This window comes from Fistularia commersonii, chromosome 11, assembly GCF_037954325.1.
Source record: "Fistularia commersonii isolate RoL2024-O1a breed Wild chromosome 11, RoL_Fcom_v1.0, whole genome shotgun sequence".
Taxonomy (NCBI): Eukaryota; Metazoa; Chordata; class Actinopteri; order Syngnathiformes; family Fistulariidae; genus Fistularia; species Fistularia commersonii.
Window position 1 is genome coordinate 1,968,542 of NC_141294.1, and position 18,850 is coordinate 1,987,391.

General features: G+C 41.6%; 1 protein-coding gene across 1 annotated transcript in view; it reads left to right on the top strand.

The window, feature by feature from the left end:
• The window catches only part of adamts16 (ADAM metallopeptidase with thrombospondin type 1 motif, 16), a 78,422-nt gene that overhangs the window by 8,703 nt on the left and 50,869 nt on the right, over positions 1–18,850 (top strand). The window contains exons 2-3 of the mRNA XM_086155784.1: positions 18,072–18,130; positions 18,244–18,331. Of these exons, the coding sequence (XP_086011910.1) occupies positions 18,072–18,130; positions 18,244–18,331 (147 nt within the window). The remainder of the gene's footprint in view (positions 1–18,071; positions 18,131–18,243; positions 18,332–18,850) is intronic.

Genomic DNA, 18,850 nt, shown 5'->3' on the forward strand with positions numbered 1-18,850 from the left:
GGATTCATCACAAATCAACTGAAATATCGCAAGCCTTTTATTATCTTAATATTGCTGATTATGGCTTACATCTTAAGAAAACTCAAAAATCCTATCTCAAAATATTACAATGTCATGAAAAAGTCATTTTTGTTTTTTGAATTGCATTACAGAAGATAAAGAACTTTATCACAATATTCTAATTTTCTGAGACAATCCTGTTCATGTACTGACCTATTTCTTCCCATTCGATAAGAAACATTACACGTCTGAAAATGATCTTAAATGTGATATTCTCAATCGAGTTAAGAATCCATTTTGTTAAATATCAGCTAAATATGAGTTAAATATCAATATTTGATGAGTGAGGTGTCAATCAAGTGTCCCACGCTCACCTTTCACGCAAGGATTGGCCTGTGTGAAAGCTGGGAATTGCAGAAACATCCAAAAGTACGGACGCTACGAGGAAAACTTCCTTGACTTCCGGGGAAACGCGGCCAGTGGGCGCCGTCGCTCTGAAGGTCAGTCCTGACACGGACAAAGAGGTTGGAGCCTCTCTGGAAGCCGGGGGCGGAGACGGGGACCTCAAGAAGATGGTTTGACGGCTTGACAGCGGGGCAGCAGTGGTATGACAGAGGGCATGTAGTTGCAGGACCTCAGACATGGAGTCCAGGAGCTGGGTGGAGGACATGTGAATGTAAATGGAGACCTCAGGCAGAAGACCTTATCTGTGAAGGACAGGAGGGCAGGTGACAGATGTCCTAAGGTTTGGACAAGGGAGAAGCAGGGTGTCCCTGATGAGTGGCAGAAGGGCGAGGCAGTTCAGAAGAGCTCGACCGCAATGACAGGAACAAATGATAAGATGCTTCGGAGAGCAGCTGGCGAGGCTGCGGGACAGAAACGATCTCGCTCGGATTATTGTTCACGACCAAGTTTGCGGAGACCGCAGTTCGTGGCCGAAGCGCTCCCAGACCCCAGAACCGGAGACCTCCACAAGCGGGGAATGCTTTGCCCGGTAGATGTAGACTGGCCGGTTTGAAGAAACCCCCCAGAAGGTCACCATCTGAGGGCTAACCAGATGATGACATTGATTCATGACTGGAGTTGGGACGGTGTGGCTTGAAAGAGGGCGGAGATGCAAGCACGGTAGATCCTGCTATCGAGGCCACTGAGAGCTAAACTGAGGCCAGCGTGGATTAAACTTCAGACTTGAGGTTGGAGAGCTGAGCATACAATTAGACCAGAAGGGGTTTTCGTGCCCTTTGACATCCCGATTAATTCCTCAGCGAGGAAAGGCTTAGAGGAACTCCGCATAATGTCATTTTCGGAGCAGCTGAAGCAGCTGCTGGGGGTGTCGTTTCAATATCCCATCAGCCAATGAATGCTTTCATTCACCTCGGAAATGTGTCTCGCCGTATCCATGGCCGCTCGGTTCCTCTCGTTGAGTCATGTGAGCGCAAATGCAGAAGCAAATGCAAATCAGCATCTCTTTTCTTCAGTGTGGCAAAGACAGTGTTGGGTCACAGGACGCACGAGTGGAACGAGCCGCCCAAACAAGGCTCGTGAAACTACGGATTTAGAAAAATGAAGCTAAAGAGAAGCATGACAAGGAACACTTGAAGGAAAAGCCAAACAATGTCTGATACAGGAGACCGAGCGAATCTGACAAAGACCGAAAGAAAACAACAAGGCGAGAAAATGACTGGGCCGGTAAGACGAAGCGCCGGGGCTCTGCCAGGATTTACGTGGGCAGGACGACCGACAAGATGCAGGTGAAGACAAGTAACGGCAGGAAGTTAAACAAAACAACACTTCAGGGACTGTCATTCACAAAGCCAAGCGCTTGAATCTATAGTTTTTTCATTTATAGAACACAAAATCAGGCTCGTGATTGTGTCGTGACACTTTCCATGTAGAGCGGGTTTGGACTAACTCTTAAAAATGAGTTACAGAAAGCCAACATTCCCCCACTTGGCGACACTGGTGAGAAAACACAGCCTTTTCCGAAGCCGAAACCTTGGAAAAGTCCCGCTTTCAGCCTCAACCCCTTAAAGTAAAGAAAAACCAACATCCAGCCATGAGTGAGTGCTCAGCGACGGAAAACGCCACCTTTCGCCGGTGCAGAAACATTAGATTCATCGATGCTCGATGTTGGCGGCATTCTGTCTCCACCATTTGAGGTAAAAAGGGAGAAAGTGATACTGTGACTCTGCGCCAAACAGCTGATCTTGAACGTTATTGAAAGAAACAATGAAAAAATGTAGCAAACATGAACATGACGAAGCAGAGTTGCTCATAAACCACTCCCACTACTCAGACCGGCAACGAGAACCATGAGGGAACACAAAGCGGGACGGGAAATACATTAAAATGACAGGAAAACACGTGAGAAGTTGTAAATTCCGGCATATAAGCCGTTATTTTCTCCACAGGCTTTGAGAACTGTCTTTTCCAACGATGCAGCTAATTTATGGATTTTTATAGTCTAATTACGGTCCGCCAACTCCGTCACAGTGGACAAATGAAACCGTCACGGCAAACCCGCTCGCATTTACGATAATTCTTCCGATCAGCCATTTTGCGCTTTTTGCACACATCATGAAAAAGATGCGCAAAAATGGAAATACAAAAATCGATATACTTTGTTGAAAGCGAAGAAGGAAATAGAGCTGCTGCACGTAAGTTCGGCATGTGTTCGGAAAAAAAAACTTTTGCACCGGTAGCTGTAGGTATTAACGTTATGTATTTAATTAAAACATTTAAAAAAAAAATCTTTCCTGTCATATCTTGTTGTGTTAATAACTCATGTTTCAACAGGGACAGCTAATCTATGTACAATTTCTTTTTTCTTTTAAAAATGAGAAGGTGCGGCTTAAATAAAGGTGCGCCTTATAGTCCAGAATTTACTGCATTTGGAAAAAGATCAGAAAATAAAAATGAAATCTACTTGATCACCGCGGTCAGGTTTTGTTCTTTCACAACCAAACATTTCTGTTCGGTGAGGTTTAATAATCTAATAAAAAATATACATGAATACAAAAAAATTGATGGGACATTAATTAACACACGTAGGATTTTTTTATCGGTTTGACTGGAGATTTCTCTTTTTTTCCCCCCCGGACAGCTACCAGAATACACAACAAGCTTCAGCTCTGATGAACTGTTAATATTGTTCCCATATTTATGAGAAACAGGATTGACAAGGGATTCTTCGTTTTTGTCGTACTGTTCATTTGCAAAAAAGAAACAAACGCAAAAAAGAGTGATTCTTTAAAAGGGAACCCTGTCAAAGTACAGCCTTGTTATTCAGACGGACAGGTTCACCACGCAATGAAGTAAAGTCAATAAATCATTCAACATCTGTGTGTCTTAACCTTCGGATTCGTTCCATTGGATGTTTTGTCTGCGACCACCAAGGAGAAATTCTGTCCCCAAACGTCGACTCGGTCTCACTTGTCGGCATCAAATCCCTGTCATCTTTTATCTTTAACCCGGATCAAAGATAGGAATGCAGTTTTTACTGGCGGAGACGTGGATATGTAAACTCCCCGCGTTACCGGGTCAGAGGGCACGCCGCATTCCAAAGGAGGCCCTTTTTTTAAAAGTCATAATTGTGACAACCGAAACGTTTTCATAGAAAATTTACCGTTGGTGGTTTTTATTGTTCGATGTCCAAAACTGGGCAAGTTAACCTTAAAGGTAACATAAAGAAACGGGGCACTTAGAAACATCTGTTTGCAGGGAAATGCTTTGCATCTCGGAGTGGAAGAACCGTCGCACAGGAGCGAAGATGATTTTAAAATTTTTGTCGCTCTTTGAGTCAAGACAACACCTTCCTTCTGTTTTTCAGCTGCTAACTGACGTTCCTCAATGTTCAATCATTCATTCATTCATTCATTCATTGTCGACACAGTTACCGTCCTCTCGGGGTCATCGGCCTTTCCCGGCTGTCACTGGGCGAGAGGCCGGCTTCACCTTTGACCCGTCGCCGGTAAAAAGTGTCATATAAAAAGACACAACCGTTCACTCTGTCATTGCGGCGTCATGCAGAGATATACAACCGTTCATCCTGTCATTCACACATCTGGAAAATTTAGGGTCTCCAATGAACCTCCTGCATTTTCTTGGACGGTGAGAGGATACCGGAGAAATCGGAGCCTCCCCCGTCGGAACTGTACCAGGGAGCTTCTTGCCAGAAAATGACTTGCAAAACTCGCAACATTGTGGATTAAAATTTCAACATTTTTGCAAAAAAAAACATTGTCGGTCATAAGAAAAACAAAACAAAACATAAATTCAGTTTTATAAGCTACAAACATAGTGACCACACATTGTGATACCATTTCTAAAGATCGTCGTTGTAGCAAGAATTCCAGTTGTTTCTGCACCGTTTAGGGTCGATTGCATAAAGTATAATGTGAGATCAGCTACATAATACAGGAGCAACACATATGAAGCTAATGCTAACCTGTTTAGCTTGAATTATTTGAATTGTTTCAGCAACTATCATTTTGCAATCTCAGAATGAAAGACACATCGCAGAGTCAGAGGATACCAAATAAACTTGTAGGCCTTGATTTGTGTCTCCTGGTTGATTTCGTGCCCGACATTTATGACTCAGAATGGATCCAAACGTCATCTTGTGTTTTTCTTTTCTTTTCTTTTCTTTTTCCAACCGAAGCTCCAGATCTGGCCTCGTGTTTCTCCGCTAGATCATGTCGTCCGATCCTCTTACTGTCAGTCATGCTTAATGTCGGCGGAAGGGTGATTCAGGTGTGCAGATGGAGAAAAGGTGCGTTACAGCGCATCCGTCCAAAGAAAAAATTGGATTGTGCGTTTTTTTTTGTTTTTTTTTTGGCAAAGCTAATTTCGATACAGCGTAATTACATTTTTTTTTATTTCTCCATCCATGGAAACATTTCAAAACGTTTAAATCTTGAAAACAGATACTTGGAGATCAGCATGTCCCGGTCCAAAACACACCGTTTTTATTTCCAGCGACTAATAACAAACGTTGCACTCTCGTTCCACCGGCGAAGGTTTCACCCGCGGCTCTCCCGCCGTTTGATGCTTCCAAACAGTTATTTTAAGTTTGACTAAAACACCCAGTCAGGCAGTCGCGATGGCTTATGTCAACTTGCGTCCCGTGACCTTTGAACCTCGTAACCAAAATAAAAGCTACGCTCCTGTCGGAGGAGCTGACCTGTGATGATTGTGGTTCTGTTATTGCTGCTTTTCTGTTTCTATTTGTTTGTCTTTGTTATAAACCACCCAAAACAGATTTATCTGCGGGCCAACTCAATGCCTCTTTTCCAGACGGGATTTTTTTTTCACACACAACTCAGGATTTTATACAAATGGGGTGTTTTTTTTTTTTTTTTTTTTTTTTTTTTTTTTTTTTAATTTTACTGCAGATTTTTCTTGCAACGGTCTGGGAGTGAAGCCAACAGTTTTCCAGCCGCAAAAATCCACGGGTCTACCAGCGTTCACTGATATTTCTAAGTCCCATTAATGAATTTGCCAGTTTCAATGCACGCCATGAACCCAAAGGACATGAAGCATGACGGACACCCTTCTCATAGGAGTGGCAAACGTGTGTGTGTTGCCGCTGATCGGGCCATGGGCGGCGGCGGCGGCAGCGGCGGCGGCGGGGTCACCTCTCCGATCACTGTGACACCTGACAAAATCGTCAAAATCGCGAACTCGCGGCATGAACATTTCACTGATTTCGCAGGACGCCGTGGAAAAATACAACTTCACATTCCGAGGGTCAGTCGGCTGCACCGTGCAGGACTCGGATGTGTGTGTGAGTTCACATTCATGGGTGGTCTTTGAGCTTTCCATACTTTGATTATTCCGGGAGGGGAGGGTGTTGTTAGTGACTGGCAGTGACATTAATATGTGAAATAAAGGGGATATATTGTATATTTATATATCATATACATGCCGAACCAGATTACAACAATCCGGTTCAGCATGTATATATATATATATATATATATATACTGCTGAAAATATTAAGGTAATACTTGAACAACACATTGTAACTCCGAGTCAATCACACTTTTGTGAAATCAAAGTGTCGTTTTGACTTGTTTTAAGGACGTTATATCAAAGTTGGATCAGCCTGTCGTGTGTTTTTCCACTTTTATTTGGAGTGTGACTCCAAATCCAGACCTCCGTGGGTTCGTACATTTGTTTTCCATTGATCATATTTGTGTGATTTTGTTGTCAACGCATTCAACGATATAAACAACAAATGATTTAATAAGAAAATTTTGTTCATCCAGATCTAGGATGTTTTATTTGAGTGTTCCCCTTATTTTTTTGAGCATTATATATTCTATATAAAGACATACAAACATTTGCTCAGTTATTAATTATATAGAGACATAATTCACTCTGTCATTCATATAACAACTCACTCTCTCACTCATATGTCATCTTGTGTTATTATAGTGTTCCCTTTATTTTTTTGAGCAGTGCTTATATATAATGATAAAAAAGAAAAGAAAAATATATACGTATGCTGATATGGATTATAAACATGACAAACTGGATTATAGTGAAAGATTATTTCCCCTGTATATATATATGCATGTATAGAGAGAGCGAGTAAGAGAAAAAGAAAGAAAAAAATATATATATAGATTTTTTTTTTTTTTTTTTCTCTCGTTATAATCCAGTTCGGCATGTTCAGTCTGCAAAGCTTTGAAATGAATGTGTTTCAAGTGATTAAAGTGATTAAAATCATTTGAGCACAAACAGAGTTACTCATTGCTAAAGTCAGATGGCTTTCATGAGAAACAGCCACAAGCAGTGAATGTAGTTATTGTGTAATTTCTTTTCATTTTTAGCCTTGAATGAAAATTAAAAATTTTGTAGGAACTATTTAATCTCGACTTTTTTTTTTCCCCCCACATAACATATCCTGTCTTGTTAGAGCGATTAAACATTAAATGGAATTTACAACCATCACGAAGACTGCATTCAATTTGGATTAACTAGTGCTCTGGCATTGTGCACGTTCAATCCCGGCCATATTTTACAAGAACGGTTAAAGAGAAGGAGAGACTGTTAATGTAAGTGTGTACAGCTGTTGTTTTCCTGATTAACAAGTCTCTCTTCAGATGTGAAGAGCGCCTAGTGGTTGCAAGGAAAAAAGAAAAAAAAAAAGAAAACCCCTTCGAGACTCGTTTTTAACGCAGCGAGATCTAGGATCTCTCTTTCAAGCGGTTTGAAGAGTGCACCTGTGGATTCTCTGTGGTCCTAAATCAGCCGCGGCCCCTTGCGGACATAATGTTAGAGGTAACGGCACATAACGGATTAAGCGGCATTGCTTACCTACAACATTGAGAGGCGGGACAGAAGGCAGCCTGATCCCTGAGATGATTGCTTTGCCAATGGACTTCGCCGCCCTGGAAAGATGCACAGTTTCAGCCAACACCTTTGGACATTTTTGCGATAATTCCGACATCTTTGTCACATGAACCTTCTTGCTGCAAGGCGGAAGAGCTGCAAACTGTGCAGCCGCGCTGCGTCCGTCTGAATCAAAGGATCCCAAATGAAAACATATGTAGTAACAGTCTACTATTTACAGAACAAAATATTTCATAAAAATATTTCATTCACTCAGATCTTGGAGGTGTTATTTTAGTGTTTCATTTATTTTGTATATATTTCACCCGTGATGTGCAGTGAGTTTCACTGAGCCACGCCTACCATGAGGCAGGAGAACTGCATGCCTCACTTAGTGGCTCTTGGCAGCCATTTTCTGATCTCTCAGCACAAGAAACTAGTAGCACACATAGAGTTGTTTACAAAGAAACATGTTACATCGGAAATGCAGTTCATCTAGAAAAAGTGTTTAAACATTTTAATAGCGACGTAAAAAGAGACAGCGATATGGTCTTAGTGCAGAGCATGCCGGCAGTCAGCTGTCACTGTACAATCTACATTGAGGCTGAACAGTCCGCAGCCTCACCGCATGTCTCTTCTCAGTATTTGAACAGTAAATGTGAAAAAAATAAATAAAAATCTAAGTGATGGAGTGAGATGAAAAATATCTTTCCGGTGCAAATCACTGATAAATTTGACCATTTAATCTTTTTTTCATTTTACATTTTTTTCTTTCCAAGATTGGCAAGTGAGGCACGGCCTCTCGCGCCTCCCCTGACTGCACGTCACCGTATCTCACAGCGCTTGGTTTAAATTACACAGCAAAAAGGACATAATAACGGTAAAAACAGCAAGATATTTTTGCCTTCAAATCTTATTAAATCATGTCTTCGATTCTATTGAACAATACAGAACAGCATTCGAACACATTAAGCGTCATTCTCTATTTGTTCACCTCATGTGGTCAATTTATCCAATACCGATGCATCCCGATGTCCTCACTGTAAAGCACATAGTCGTCATTCCTAATTAGCACAAGTGGAAACAATGCTAATCTCCATAACAGGCCGTGGCATCGCATGTGCACGCACGGACGTTACAAAAGCAATCCGAAGACATTCAAGCGTGGACGGGAGAAGTTGAGGAAATATCGAGTCGATATGAAATAGAGGTCAGGTTGTCACAAATAACAAGTCAATGCACTTAACAATCGGGGGACGTCGAATAACAACCGAATGGAACATGAAGAATTACTCAATCTCTTCCCGATGCCAAATACATAATACTACACAGATCTAATGAGGGAAAAGCAATCTTTCTGATCTGAAAACGAACCTCCTTCTCCACTAGATAATTGCAAACAGCTAACAACGTGCGGATACGGGGTTTTTAACACCAGCGTCTGTCCAAACAGAAACGAGATCAAATAGACTCGTGTATTTGCAGGATTAAGATCTGGACACCGGCCTGGACGGCGCTCATGTAGGTTTTATTTTAAAGGGCCACCGTTTATTTCAAACTGATAAAAACTATGGAATATCACTACGTTTCTTGTTACAGTTTGAATAATCGTATTAAAAAAAAAAAGATTTTTTTTTTTTTTTTTTTTTACGTGGCTACAATACCGGTGGACGGTAGAATGTTCATTCATTCTTTTTAAGACTACCGTAATTTCCGGACTATTCATACTATCGGACTATTTATCTTTACACTGCGGCTCCGAGTGGCTTGGGAAAATAAATTATAAATATTTAATTGAAGCGTGTTTCATTTGTGTTAATTCCTTTTTTAACTTTTAGTTCTAAGTTGAAGATTATTGTGATCTTGAAATATGAAATAAAATTATATTTATTATTTTTCGCCGCTCAAAATAACGTCACACTCGCGGAAGCCGGTATACCCGCCAGCTGCTAAAGTCCCGATTTGCGGATGCTGTGCGCAGAAGTTCAGGAGCAGAAGTCCCATAAACCAGGTAAAAGAAATATTTATGAATATATTTTGCAAATATTTATTTTTTATCGTTTACTGTCAGTGATTTTTTCCTGATTTATTTTTGAAATTCAGGTCAAGGCTCCGCTGTAGCTCTGAAAGCCCAAAGCTCAAAATGGGTTCGTTACAAAAATAAAATAAATTTTTTTCCGTAATACTTTGTGAGTTTCAGAAGCAACACACTGCACACTTGTTTGTACAAAGTGTAAAGGTAATAACAAGCAATATATACAGTGGTACCTTGGAAACCGGGTCCAAATGGCTCTTTGGGTGTTAAGGGTTGCCGACCCCTGGGCTAGCCGATCGCTATCTCCCTCCTGCGCGCTAAAACCTACAAAGTCGTCTTCTTCGGTGTCGGAGTTGAACGGACTCCGAATTTCCCGGTCATTTCATCGGTCCGATGTGACGAGGATAAACGTTCTAGCCGCCCGCCCAAAAGAGTCCATATATTAGCCGCATCGTTGTTTACGTGAAAAAAGTCGCGGCTTATCGTCCGGAAATGACGGTATATGCATTGTCGGGAGCGGTCGATGAATGAGCCCCAGTGCTCGGGTTCATCGTTTTGTTTTTTCCTTGATGATACCTGGAAACAGCCAGAGGAAATACCTTTCTTACAAGCCCACGCTCTCTGCACGGCAGACTACGGGATGTAGACGTCGGAGACGGCGGCAAGTGTCCACAATGATATAGTTGAGGCGGGTGTTTAAGGTGGAACTCTGGAAAGACCGGGGAGAAAAGGTAAAACCAAAATGATACAGGAGTTTTACATCAGCGGGTAATTTTCCTTCGCTCTGCAGGGATTCTGCAATAATAACATTAACACAGCCAAGCTAAATGAGAGGCGGTGTTCCTCTCCGCCCCGTCCTGCCAGCAGGTTCCGCGGACACTGGCGAGCTGTGTGGCTCCAAGACTCCTGGCCAGACTTTGGTTACCACAGGGTGAAAATCCCGCCACCGGCTTTCAGACATGCAAATGTTTGAGTGCGGAAGGAAAAAAAAACACCGTCCTGTTGGTCCGACCGGGTAAAAAGAGAGTTATTGTTGAAAGCAGACGATGAGACCGGCGGTATCGGGTGTAAGCTCGACGATCGGTACGATCGACGCGACTAAAGGTCGGATCGGAAATAAACGTAAGCCAACGTTTACGACGAAAGTGTCGCTTTACCTCAGAAAGAGGGTTGTTTGGACATGCTTACACAATACAGAGGTGGTGAACTTTGGTGAGATCTCACCCCTGCGGAGTGTCATAAGACGAGCCACTTTGGTTTTAGGTTTCACCCGTCCAGAGATGCTCTTTCTGCCCCAGCGGTCACATACGACCGACTACAAATAATTAGCGCAATTCTCAAGCCCTTCGTCTGGATTGTGCGTTGGTTAAGCAGACAAAGAACGAGGAAGAGAAAGAAGAGATGACATGTTTAATGCTTGTTATATGTTATCATCACAAATATGGATCATTTGTAAAGTCTGAATTTGAAGGTTTAAGGAATTTGGCTGATTTGCTGTTCAGAACTTTTATTAGGACACTCGTTTTCAATCGCCGGCAGAAAAAATTTTAGATTTTTTTTCCACTCTTACTCTTGAATTACAGGACACATCGCGTCAAAAATGTAATAATAACAACAGTCGGACGTTTTCTTTACGGTGTTACACAAACTAAGTCCAATGTCGCCCTTGGTGTCGTGAAGCGAAATGCAATTTACACTGTGAGGGACGTTACGGTGGCCATCGGTTCGCACTTTCCACCAAATCAGCAAGAAGAATTACAAATTCTTTATTTTTCTTCCAAGTTTCTACTGCATTCATGGTTATATATGTCTTTATATGACCGGTGAATGGTTGTTTGTCTCTATTTTCTTGCCCAGTTAGGAATGGGTGCTAGACCGGAAAAAAGGTGATAAAAATTTGCCACAGCAAAGATAATTTATTTTAGCGTCACGTTTCCAGCTACATTTGGCTCTTCTGCGAATCTAAAAGAAGTATTTATGTTCCCAGATCAGAACTAACCGATACAAACGGCGCCTCTTATTAGATTTATTTTCATTATCTTCTTGTTCAGAAATAGGACCAAAAAAGAATAATCTACTACGTGGGGGAGCGGAATAATATTGATCAGAAAAAAAATGGAGAACACCGAGGAATCAACAATGAAAAGAAAGTCATGAGTTTCGATCCGATATGTTTAATCCTAAAAATTTGAGAAATAGGGGCAAATAGAAAGATCATGACAAAAACAACAAAATAGACAAATCATGTCTATAGTCTTAAGGTCTGATACTGAAATCCTCCTATAAAACCTCGTGGGGTCGGTGTTTCCAATTTGTAGATCCAATAAAGGTCCCGTTTAAAATCCTTTGTTAAGCGTCTGAAGATGTGGCTTGAAATGTTATGCAACAAAAAATTATCTTTTATTAGTGTGCGAATTTTTTTAACCATTTTTCAGTGAACGTCTCTATCTGACCGGTTTATCTCGCCCGACGACAGCTGGGATGGGCTCCAGCACCCCGACCCCGTCTTTTTGCTATGTTAGCGAAAGCGAAAAAGATAATATTTGTTGATGTTGCTCTCCAGTTCCAACCTTCCACAAAGTGGAGGAGAAAGAAAACGCTCTCTCTTGCCTTTTTTTTTTTTTAAATATACAGTCATGAAAAAATTTGGAGAAAGTGAAGGAATCTGAAAATGTCTTTTTCCAGTCATGCAGAAGTTTGAATAAATGCTAATATTGAAATAACAACAGTGTTTTAATAGAGCTAGTTGGAATTTTCTGGACTTGTATTTTGGAGTATATCTATCTTAGTCAGCGTCAATGAAAAAAAAAAATGAAAAAATTGAAAAAAAACTGAATTTACAAGCAAAAAAAAAGAATATATATATATATATATATATTCTTTTAAATATATATATATTTTCTTATATATATATATATATATAAAGAATATGACAAATAAAAAACATACAAAAAATATAACAATATACAGTATAAAAAATATAAAAAAATGTAATATAATATAATATAAAATATAAAATATAAAAAAATATGTAATGATTTTTTTTTTTTCACTAATCAAGAAAAAAGAATATATTCTTTTTTTTTCTGTATTTGAATATATGGTCAGTCAATTGTTAAACCAATAGTTTTAGTTAGAAATACTGTGGTAAATATCCAAACAGGTTTTTATTGTTATTTCTCGATGTGTTCAGTGATGAGAATCGTCATAAAAATTGGCCTCAATGTTAGAAAGCGAGTAAAAATTATTGACACATTCATGCATGAGAAATATAATTTAATTGCTTCTAATATTGAGTTTTGTGTGACCTAGAAAATTGCATCTCTTTGTGTTGTCACTAATTAAATCCATGCAGTAATTGCATTTATGCACCGTTGTTTTGATGCAGCGGTTGTTGCCAAAAAAAATGCACAATTGATTGGATTAAAAGGCCAAACCTCTGCTTGGACAGCAGTAGATCAACACAATGATTGCGAGCATAAATCAAATTAATCAGGGAAAATAAAATGAACCCTGTCCACCATTGCGTCCCGATGTGAACTAATGCCGTTCACGTGAGAGATGGAGGTCAGAACGGGACCTCCCACGCTGCAATATCATGCCGGCTAATGAAGAGCCCTGACATTAGCGCAACAACTCCGCTAATCAGGGCTCGTTATGAAGACTAATGCTCCAGTCACTCAGCTATGTCCAAAACATTATCTAGCTTAGTGGAAGCTATTTGAATGTGGGAATGCGGTGGTGGGGGCCGGAGGGCTGGTAAAGTAACGTGCTCCAAGTGCTTTTTTTTCCACCGATGTGCTCGGGAATCCACGGCACCAACAAACTGCTGCCCGGTGCTGAATATCAAGCGGACGAAGTGATTGTCTGCAGCCGCCTCGAAAACATACGATTGTCGTATTGTCGTATAACTGCTGGTGTTATGTCTTCCCCGAATCCCCGAATGGCGATCATTATTTTTCTCCTTGTATTCAGTGATCAGACTTCTGAGAGATGTTCAATGCGAGTTTTGTACAAAATCATCCTTAAAGCGCAGATTATACTGAATGAATAAACCATTGGCTCTTTTTAAGTGAAAAGCCTTGAGAAAAGCCTTCATTACCGCCGCTCAACAAGGAGTGTCTAAAGTCATCAATCATACTTCGCCATGTGGAAAATAACGTATTTATAAGTCGTCCATTGAGGTAACGCGCCAGCTCCACAAACAAATTACTCTCCGTTTTGATTAAAACAAAGAAAATTTAATAAAATGGGCCCAAATGAGATCCTTACGATTCACTCAATGGACATTGACATGTGGCGGGGAATCTGGTTTCCAGACATTTATTTGTTTGTGATTTTGAAGCCATGGAAATACACAAAGCAAACGCTGGACGCTCTCCATGCGAGGTTCTCCGCGCACAAAAGCTCCCAATGCGATCTGGGTGCCTTGCTTTTATTTTGGCTAAAAACTGACGGACAAAACAACCGAAACAAACAATCACAGCAGGCGCTGTTGTGTCGCTCTGAATTCGATCGGTGTCACAAGGACGTCTCTCCTGGGGATTCACGCGTGGCCGTCTTTGGGTTGACGCCATTGCTTTGGAAATGTTATAAAATTTAATTCAAATCTGCAAACGTTCTTTGGTTTCCGCCTCCGTCCTGCCGTTGAGGACGTTACGTGTCTCGCGGGATCGACGCACGCAGGGGAGAAAAGATAAGCTTTGACCTTATCGAGATTAGCTTGGGGTCGCATTTGCTGTTTTATTTCCGTTTTCGTTCAAATCGCATCGCTTCGCCTTTCCTTGTCACTCATTTAGCGCATTTAAAGCTTCTGTAATTCCCGCGAGAGCCGGTTTAACTGGATTATATACAATAATAAAAAAATATTATTCCTCGTCTTTCGTTTCCTTTCTGCCTCTTCCAGAAACGTCCAGAATTACAGCTGTTGTAGCTTAATTTATAAATTGTGCAGGCTTCACAATGCATTACCATTTGATTTCTGCTGGTTTCCAGCTCCGCTCACACGTTGTGACTCAAGTCCATCGCTTTTATCACCGCCAAGAATCACAAACACAGTTTGCCTCAAATTAAACCCCCCGTAAATTTACGATCTCGTTTTTTGCATCGGCCTGAAAAACGCCAACCATTAATAACGCGCACCAGGTAGATATCGGAAAATTAATATCGGTCCTCTTAAAGTAAAAGATTTATGAAAAAAACAAAAAAAAAACGGGAGTTGGACCAGCGGTGGCCCCCCGAGCCAGAATTTTGCAGCATCTGCAAATATTTAGACGTCGTATTTGTCTCCGTCTGCGCCGATACATCCAAGGCGTACGGGGCAGCGTCCATGAGGTCAAGTCGTAACGGCAAAGGCTTCGGCGTTCCTAGACAGCAGTGCAGAATTTCTGCAAAGCTCGAAACCTTCAATCACAGCTGGCAACCGCCGTCTCCCCCTCGCTCCGATCTCACCTTCATCTTCCTCTCTCACCTCCCTACACTCTTGCTCCCTGTCAGCTCCCATCAGCCTCCCTTCTGTGATGCTCGGAGAGGAATTTTACAGCTGCTGTCAGCTCTCACACACACACACACACGTATCCATACATGCATACAACCCAGGAGAGCAGGCACAAGTGCATGTAAAGGTTCCCACACGGTCTTGCACGCGAGGACGCACATGCACACAAATCAGCCGAGGACGAAGCGGAGTATATCACGGTTTCGGACGCCCGGACCCGGACGCGAGTCGATGACAATCGTAGACGGCTAACTAAGTGAGGTCGCGGTGAGAAAACTACCTGGAGACGTCGAGGTCAAATCTTTTTCAATTTACGGTGGAAAAGCGCTGCCAGGAAACGTTCATATGTAATTGTTTGAACGTGTGCATTCTTCATTTTTTGACACAGAGCGCGGTAAATTACATATAATAAGTTAAGCTGTTTGTGAAAGCTTGCAGTTCATCCAGCTTTGCACTTATATGTTCACGATGCATTGAACATATAAGATTAGATAGCGTTCTGTGAGTGTGTGTGTGTGTGTGTGTGTGTCGGGGGTGTATTTTCCATCAGTTTTTGCTTATTCTTTCCGCCGTCATCGAAACACTGTGGGAAAAAAAAACCTAAGCTGATGGAGAGACAGGAACGCAGACGATGAGCCTTACGGGAGCGGGGGGGGGGTCAAAGGTCAAATCATTCACGGCGGCCGGCTCGGTTCAAACTGCAGGAGGTTTCTTTGTGCTTTCCCCCCCCCCTCGCAAAAATTACACACCTCTTTCTTTCTCCGACTGCTTCTTCAACCCGCCGTACACGTTTTACACACACACACACCACCGTGCGGCCCCCTGCAGGTTTTTTTGTTTTAAATATTAAACACGCGCAAAGAAGTTTGACCTCTCTTTTTCCAGACAACGTGCAATACCGGTCACGTAGGTGTGATGTATTTAATTGCAAAATGCATGTAATTACTCCCCATTCAAACTGCAATTTGTCAGTTGCGCGCTAAGATGCACTCAAGTGTCTTAATGCACAGCCGCACTGTTCATATTTATAATATTTATGAAATATTTACCATCATTATTTCTCATCAATTCGTATCCAAATGCACTGCGGACAGCAAAGCGGGAATTTCACTGTACAGGGAAACACGCATCTACATCGAGCAAGTGATATATAATATGCAGTGTGTGTGTGTGTACCTTTGTGTATGTCTTTGTCAAAAAAAAAAAAAAACCTCACTAACCCAAGCTTACTGTCCTGTATATTTTCTGTATATATTTCAATATATATTTGTATTTGCAAGTGTTATTTGCAGTCCCTATGTCCTCTATTGTAAGTCGCTTTGGATAAAAGCATCTGCCAAATGTAATGTAATGTAATAATAAACACTTTGAATCTTGAATCTTGAAATGTGTGTGTGTGTGTGTGTGTGTTTGCACTGTGTGTAACTCCGTCAGCAGCTGCCGCTCTTTCCTGCCTTCAAACACGTGGGGAGAACTTCGGTCCACGATGGCATGTTTTTATCACTGATCAAATCCAGGATTGGCAAAGTGAGTCAGACAGAAATCTGGAAGTAGGTCTTGCGTATGTATCAGTTTAATAGGCTTCGAGCATATTACTCTCCGGGTTGACGGTTTTTGCATTTATGCCGTCGATTCGTAACACATGGTCAGCTGCGATCACTCGGTCAGCTGGTTTATGGTTCTGTCATATTATTTCAATAACCCCCATCCTGTCTAGAAACAATCATATAACATGAAACAGACCGTACCATCCAGCAGGAACCAATTATTGAAAAAACAAACAAACAAAGTGTTATTAAAACAGCATCTCTAACATTACCTGTCCGGTGTGTGTTTTCCATTAAGCTCCTCTCTCATTTGCTGCTAATATAACTGTTTGATATAAACACGTTGTACACAGGTAGAAACATCCTGTAACCTAATAAAGTTTAATAGACGCGACCTGGTGCCAAAAAAATCACACCGTGAACCGTCACAGGTTTGGGTTTTTTTTTTTTTTTCACTCCTGCACAGCAGAAAGTTCATCTGGTTTCCCTTTGAGGTGGATTCACGGCCCCGGAATATTCGCCGCTGGACGGAATATGAATGGACGCTTGGATGGTGGCCTATCGCCGCAGATGCATAATACGGCAGAATGTAATCCATTACAAGTTACCCGTGCACTGAGAAAGCCATCGCGCCGCTGTTGCAACATATACCGTTATGTTACCACCTGCTGACCTTTGCACTAAACTCTACACAAAAAAAGCTCTTTCCGGCTGTCAAATATCTGTCGGCATCTGTGCGTAATTAAGATTCAGGATTTTTAATTGTCATTGTGCGGGTACAGTGACGTTTTGTAAATATAACTCCCGGCTCAGAGTATGTACAGGATCATAAATAGACAAGTTATATACACAGTGCGTTATACTTATACCTAATAGTTTAATATTTACTGCTTACAGTGCATTTTACTGTTTAATTTGCACTCTATTTTTATAATTTTCTTCATTTAATGTCATGTGGAAATCGTGAGAAACATCTTCTCCCTTCCTCTGCAGAGAAATTAACAATAAAAGTAAAATTTGCTGGGTGAAAAAGAAATGTTTTTTAACGTTACGCATTATCTTACCTGTGCAACAGGTGCGATTGGTTGCGACCCCCAAAACACGCACACCTGTGCGTTCCCTCGTAGGCTTGCGGTGCGTTCACCGCACTGCAGCTCTGCAGTTGCCGATTCTTTTAAAGACAATTACATGATTTTTCTTTCTTTTCTTTTTTTTTTTTAAAGTGGGAGTCAAAATGGTCCGCGGGGATCACCGGGTGGAGAGAGAGAGAGAGAGAGAGAGGGAGGGGGAGGGAAAAAGTGTGTGTGAGGGAAATGGTTTACCCAGAGAGACAAGAACAGACAATCAGCGAGAGAGTGTGTGTGAGGGAAAGAGAGAGAGAGAGAGAGAGAGAGAGAGAGAGGACTTGCAGCGTCAGGATACTGAGGAGATGAATGAACTGCAAAGTGGCACAATTGAAGGAGCGCGCATCTGAGAGGCGTTGATGCTTTACGCATCACACAACCTGTTTCTGTTTTTATTTCTATTTATTTGATACATATTTTACTGATTTTTTTTTTTTTCTTTTTTTAAAGAGGGACTGTACCACTTAGACTTTTCGCCCGAGCGTAAAAAAAAAACTCCGGAGTCATGATTTTCTCCCGTTTCCGTGCAGACTGGATCAAGTGGCGGCGGCTGTTTTTCCATCTCGTCTGCAGCTTCGCGCTGTGCAAAGTAAGTCCGGTGGCGTCTTGCAGAGCCCGTAAAGTTGTCAACGCGTGCATCGACACATCCACGCGGGGATTTTGCAAGGGGCTGCATGTTTTATTCTCCTTTCACACTTCCAGAGTTTGCTTTGGAGCGACGGCGCTGCCAGTGCTGAACCCCTCGGCGCATCGGCTCTGCTCCGGTCTCTGCGTTTACCTCAGACCACAGGTGGGTGAATATTCAAATTGCATCTATCAGGCTGCACGAAATGTAACTTTTCAAATTATCATTTAGTTTTTTATTTACCTTTTTGTTGTTGTTGTTGATGCATTTACTAAAAAGCGCAACCGCATCTTTCCTCACAATTGAAGTTGCATCAAAAACTCACCTGCGGTCAGTACCCATCTTCACCGCTAGGGGGCGCCACGCACTGTCTGCACAGAGCCATTCGGAAGGGGGGGGTAACAGGGTAACAGCATAAATAATTTTGGTTTTGCCCCCTTTTTTTTTTTGATTGTTTTTGCAATTGAGTTGTTTTGAGTAACTAAAAAAGGGATTAGTCATTTTGTAGTTCTGGAGATTTAAATGCAGCAGCTCTTTTCAGCACGCCGTCAGCCCAGGTCTGCTTTTCTGCTTAGTCAGCTCAGTAATTAGCGCGCAAGAGACATCCATATGTTCTTTGTTTTGTTGATGTAACCCCATGTGGTGTGCCGGTTCAGCATCTGCTTTGGCCATGCAGTCTCTTTA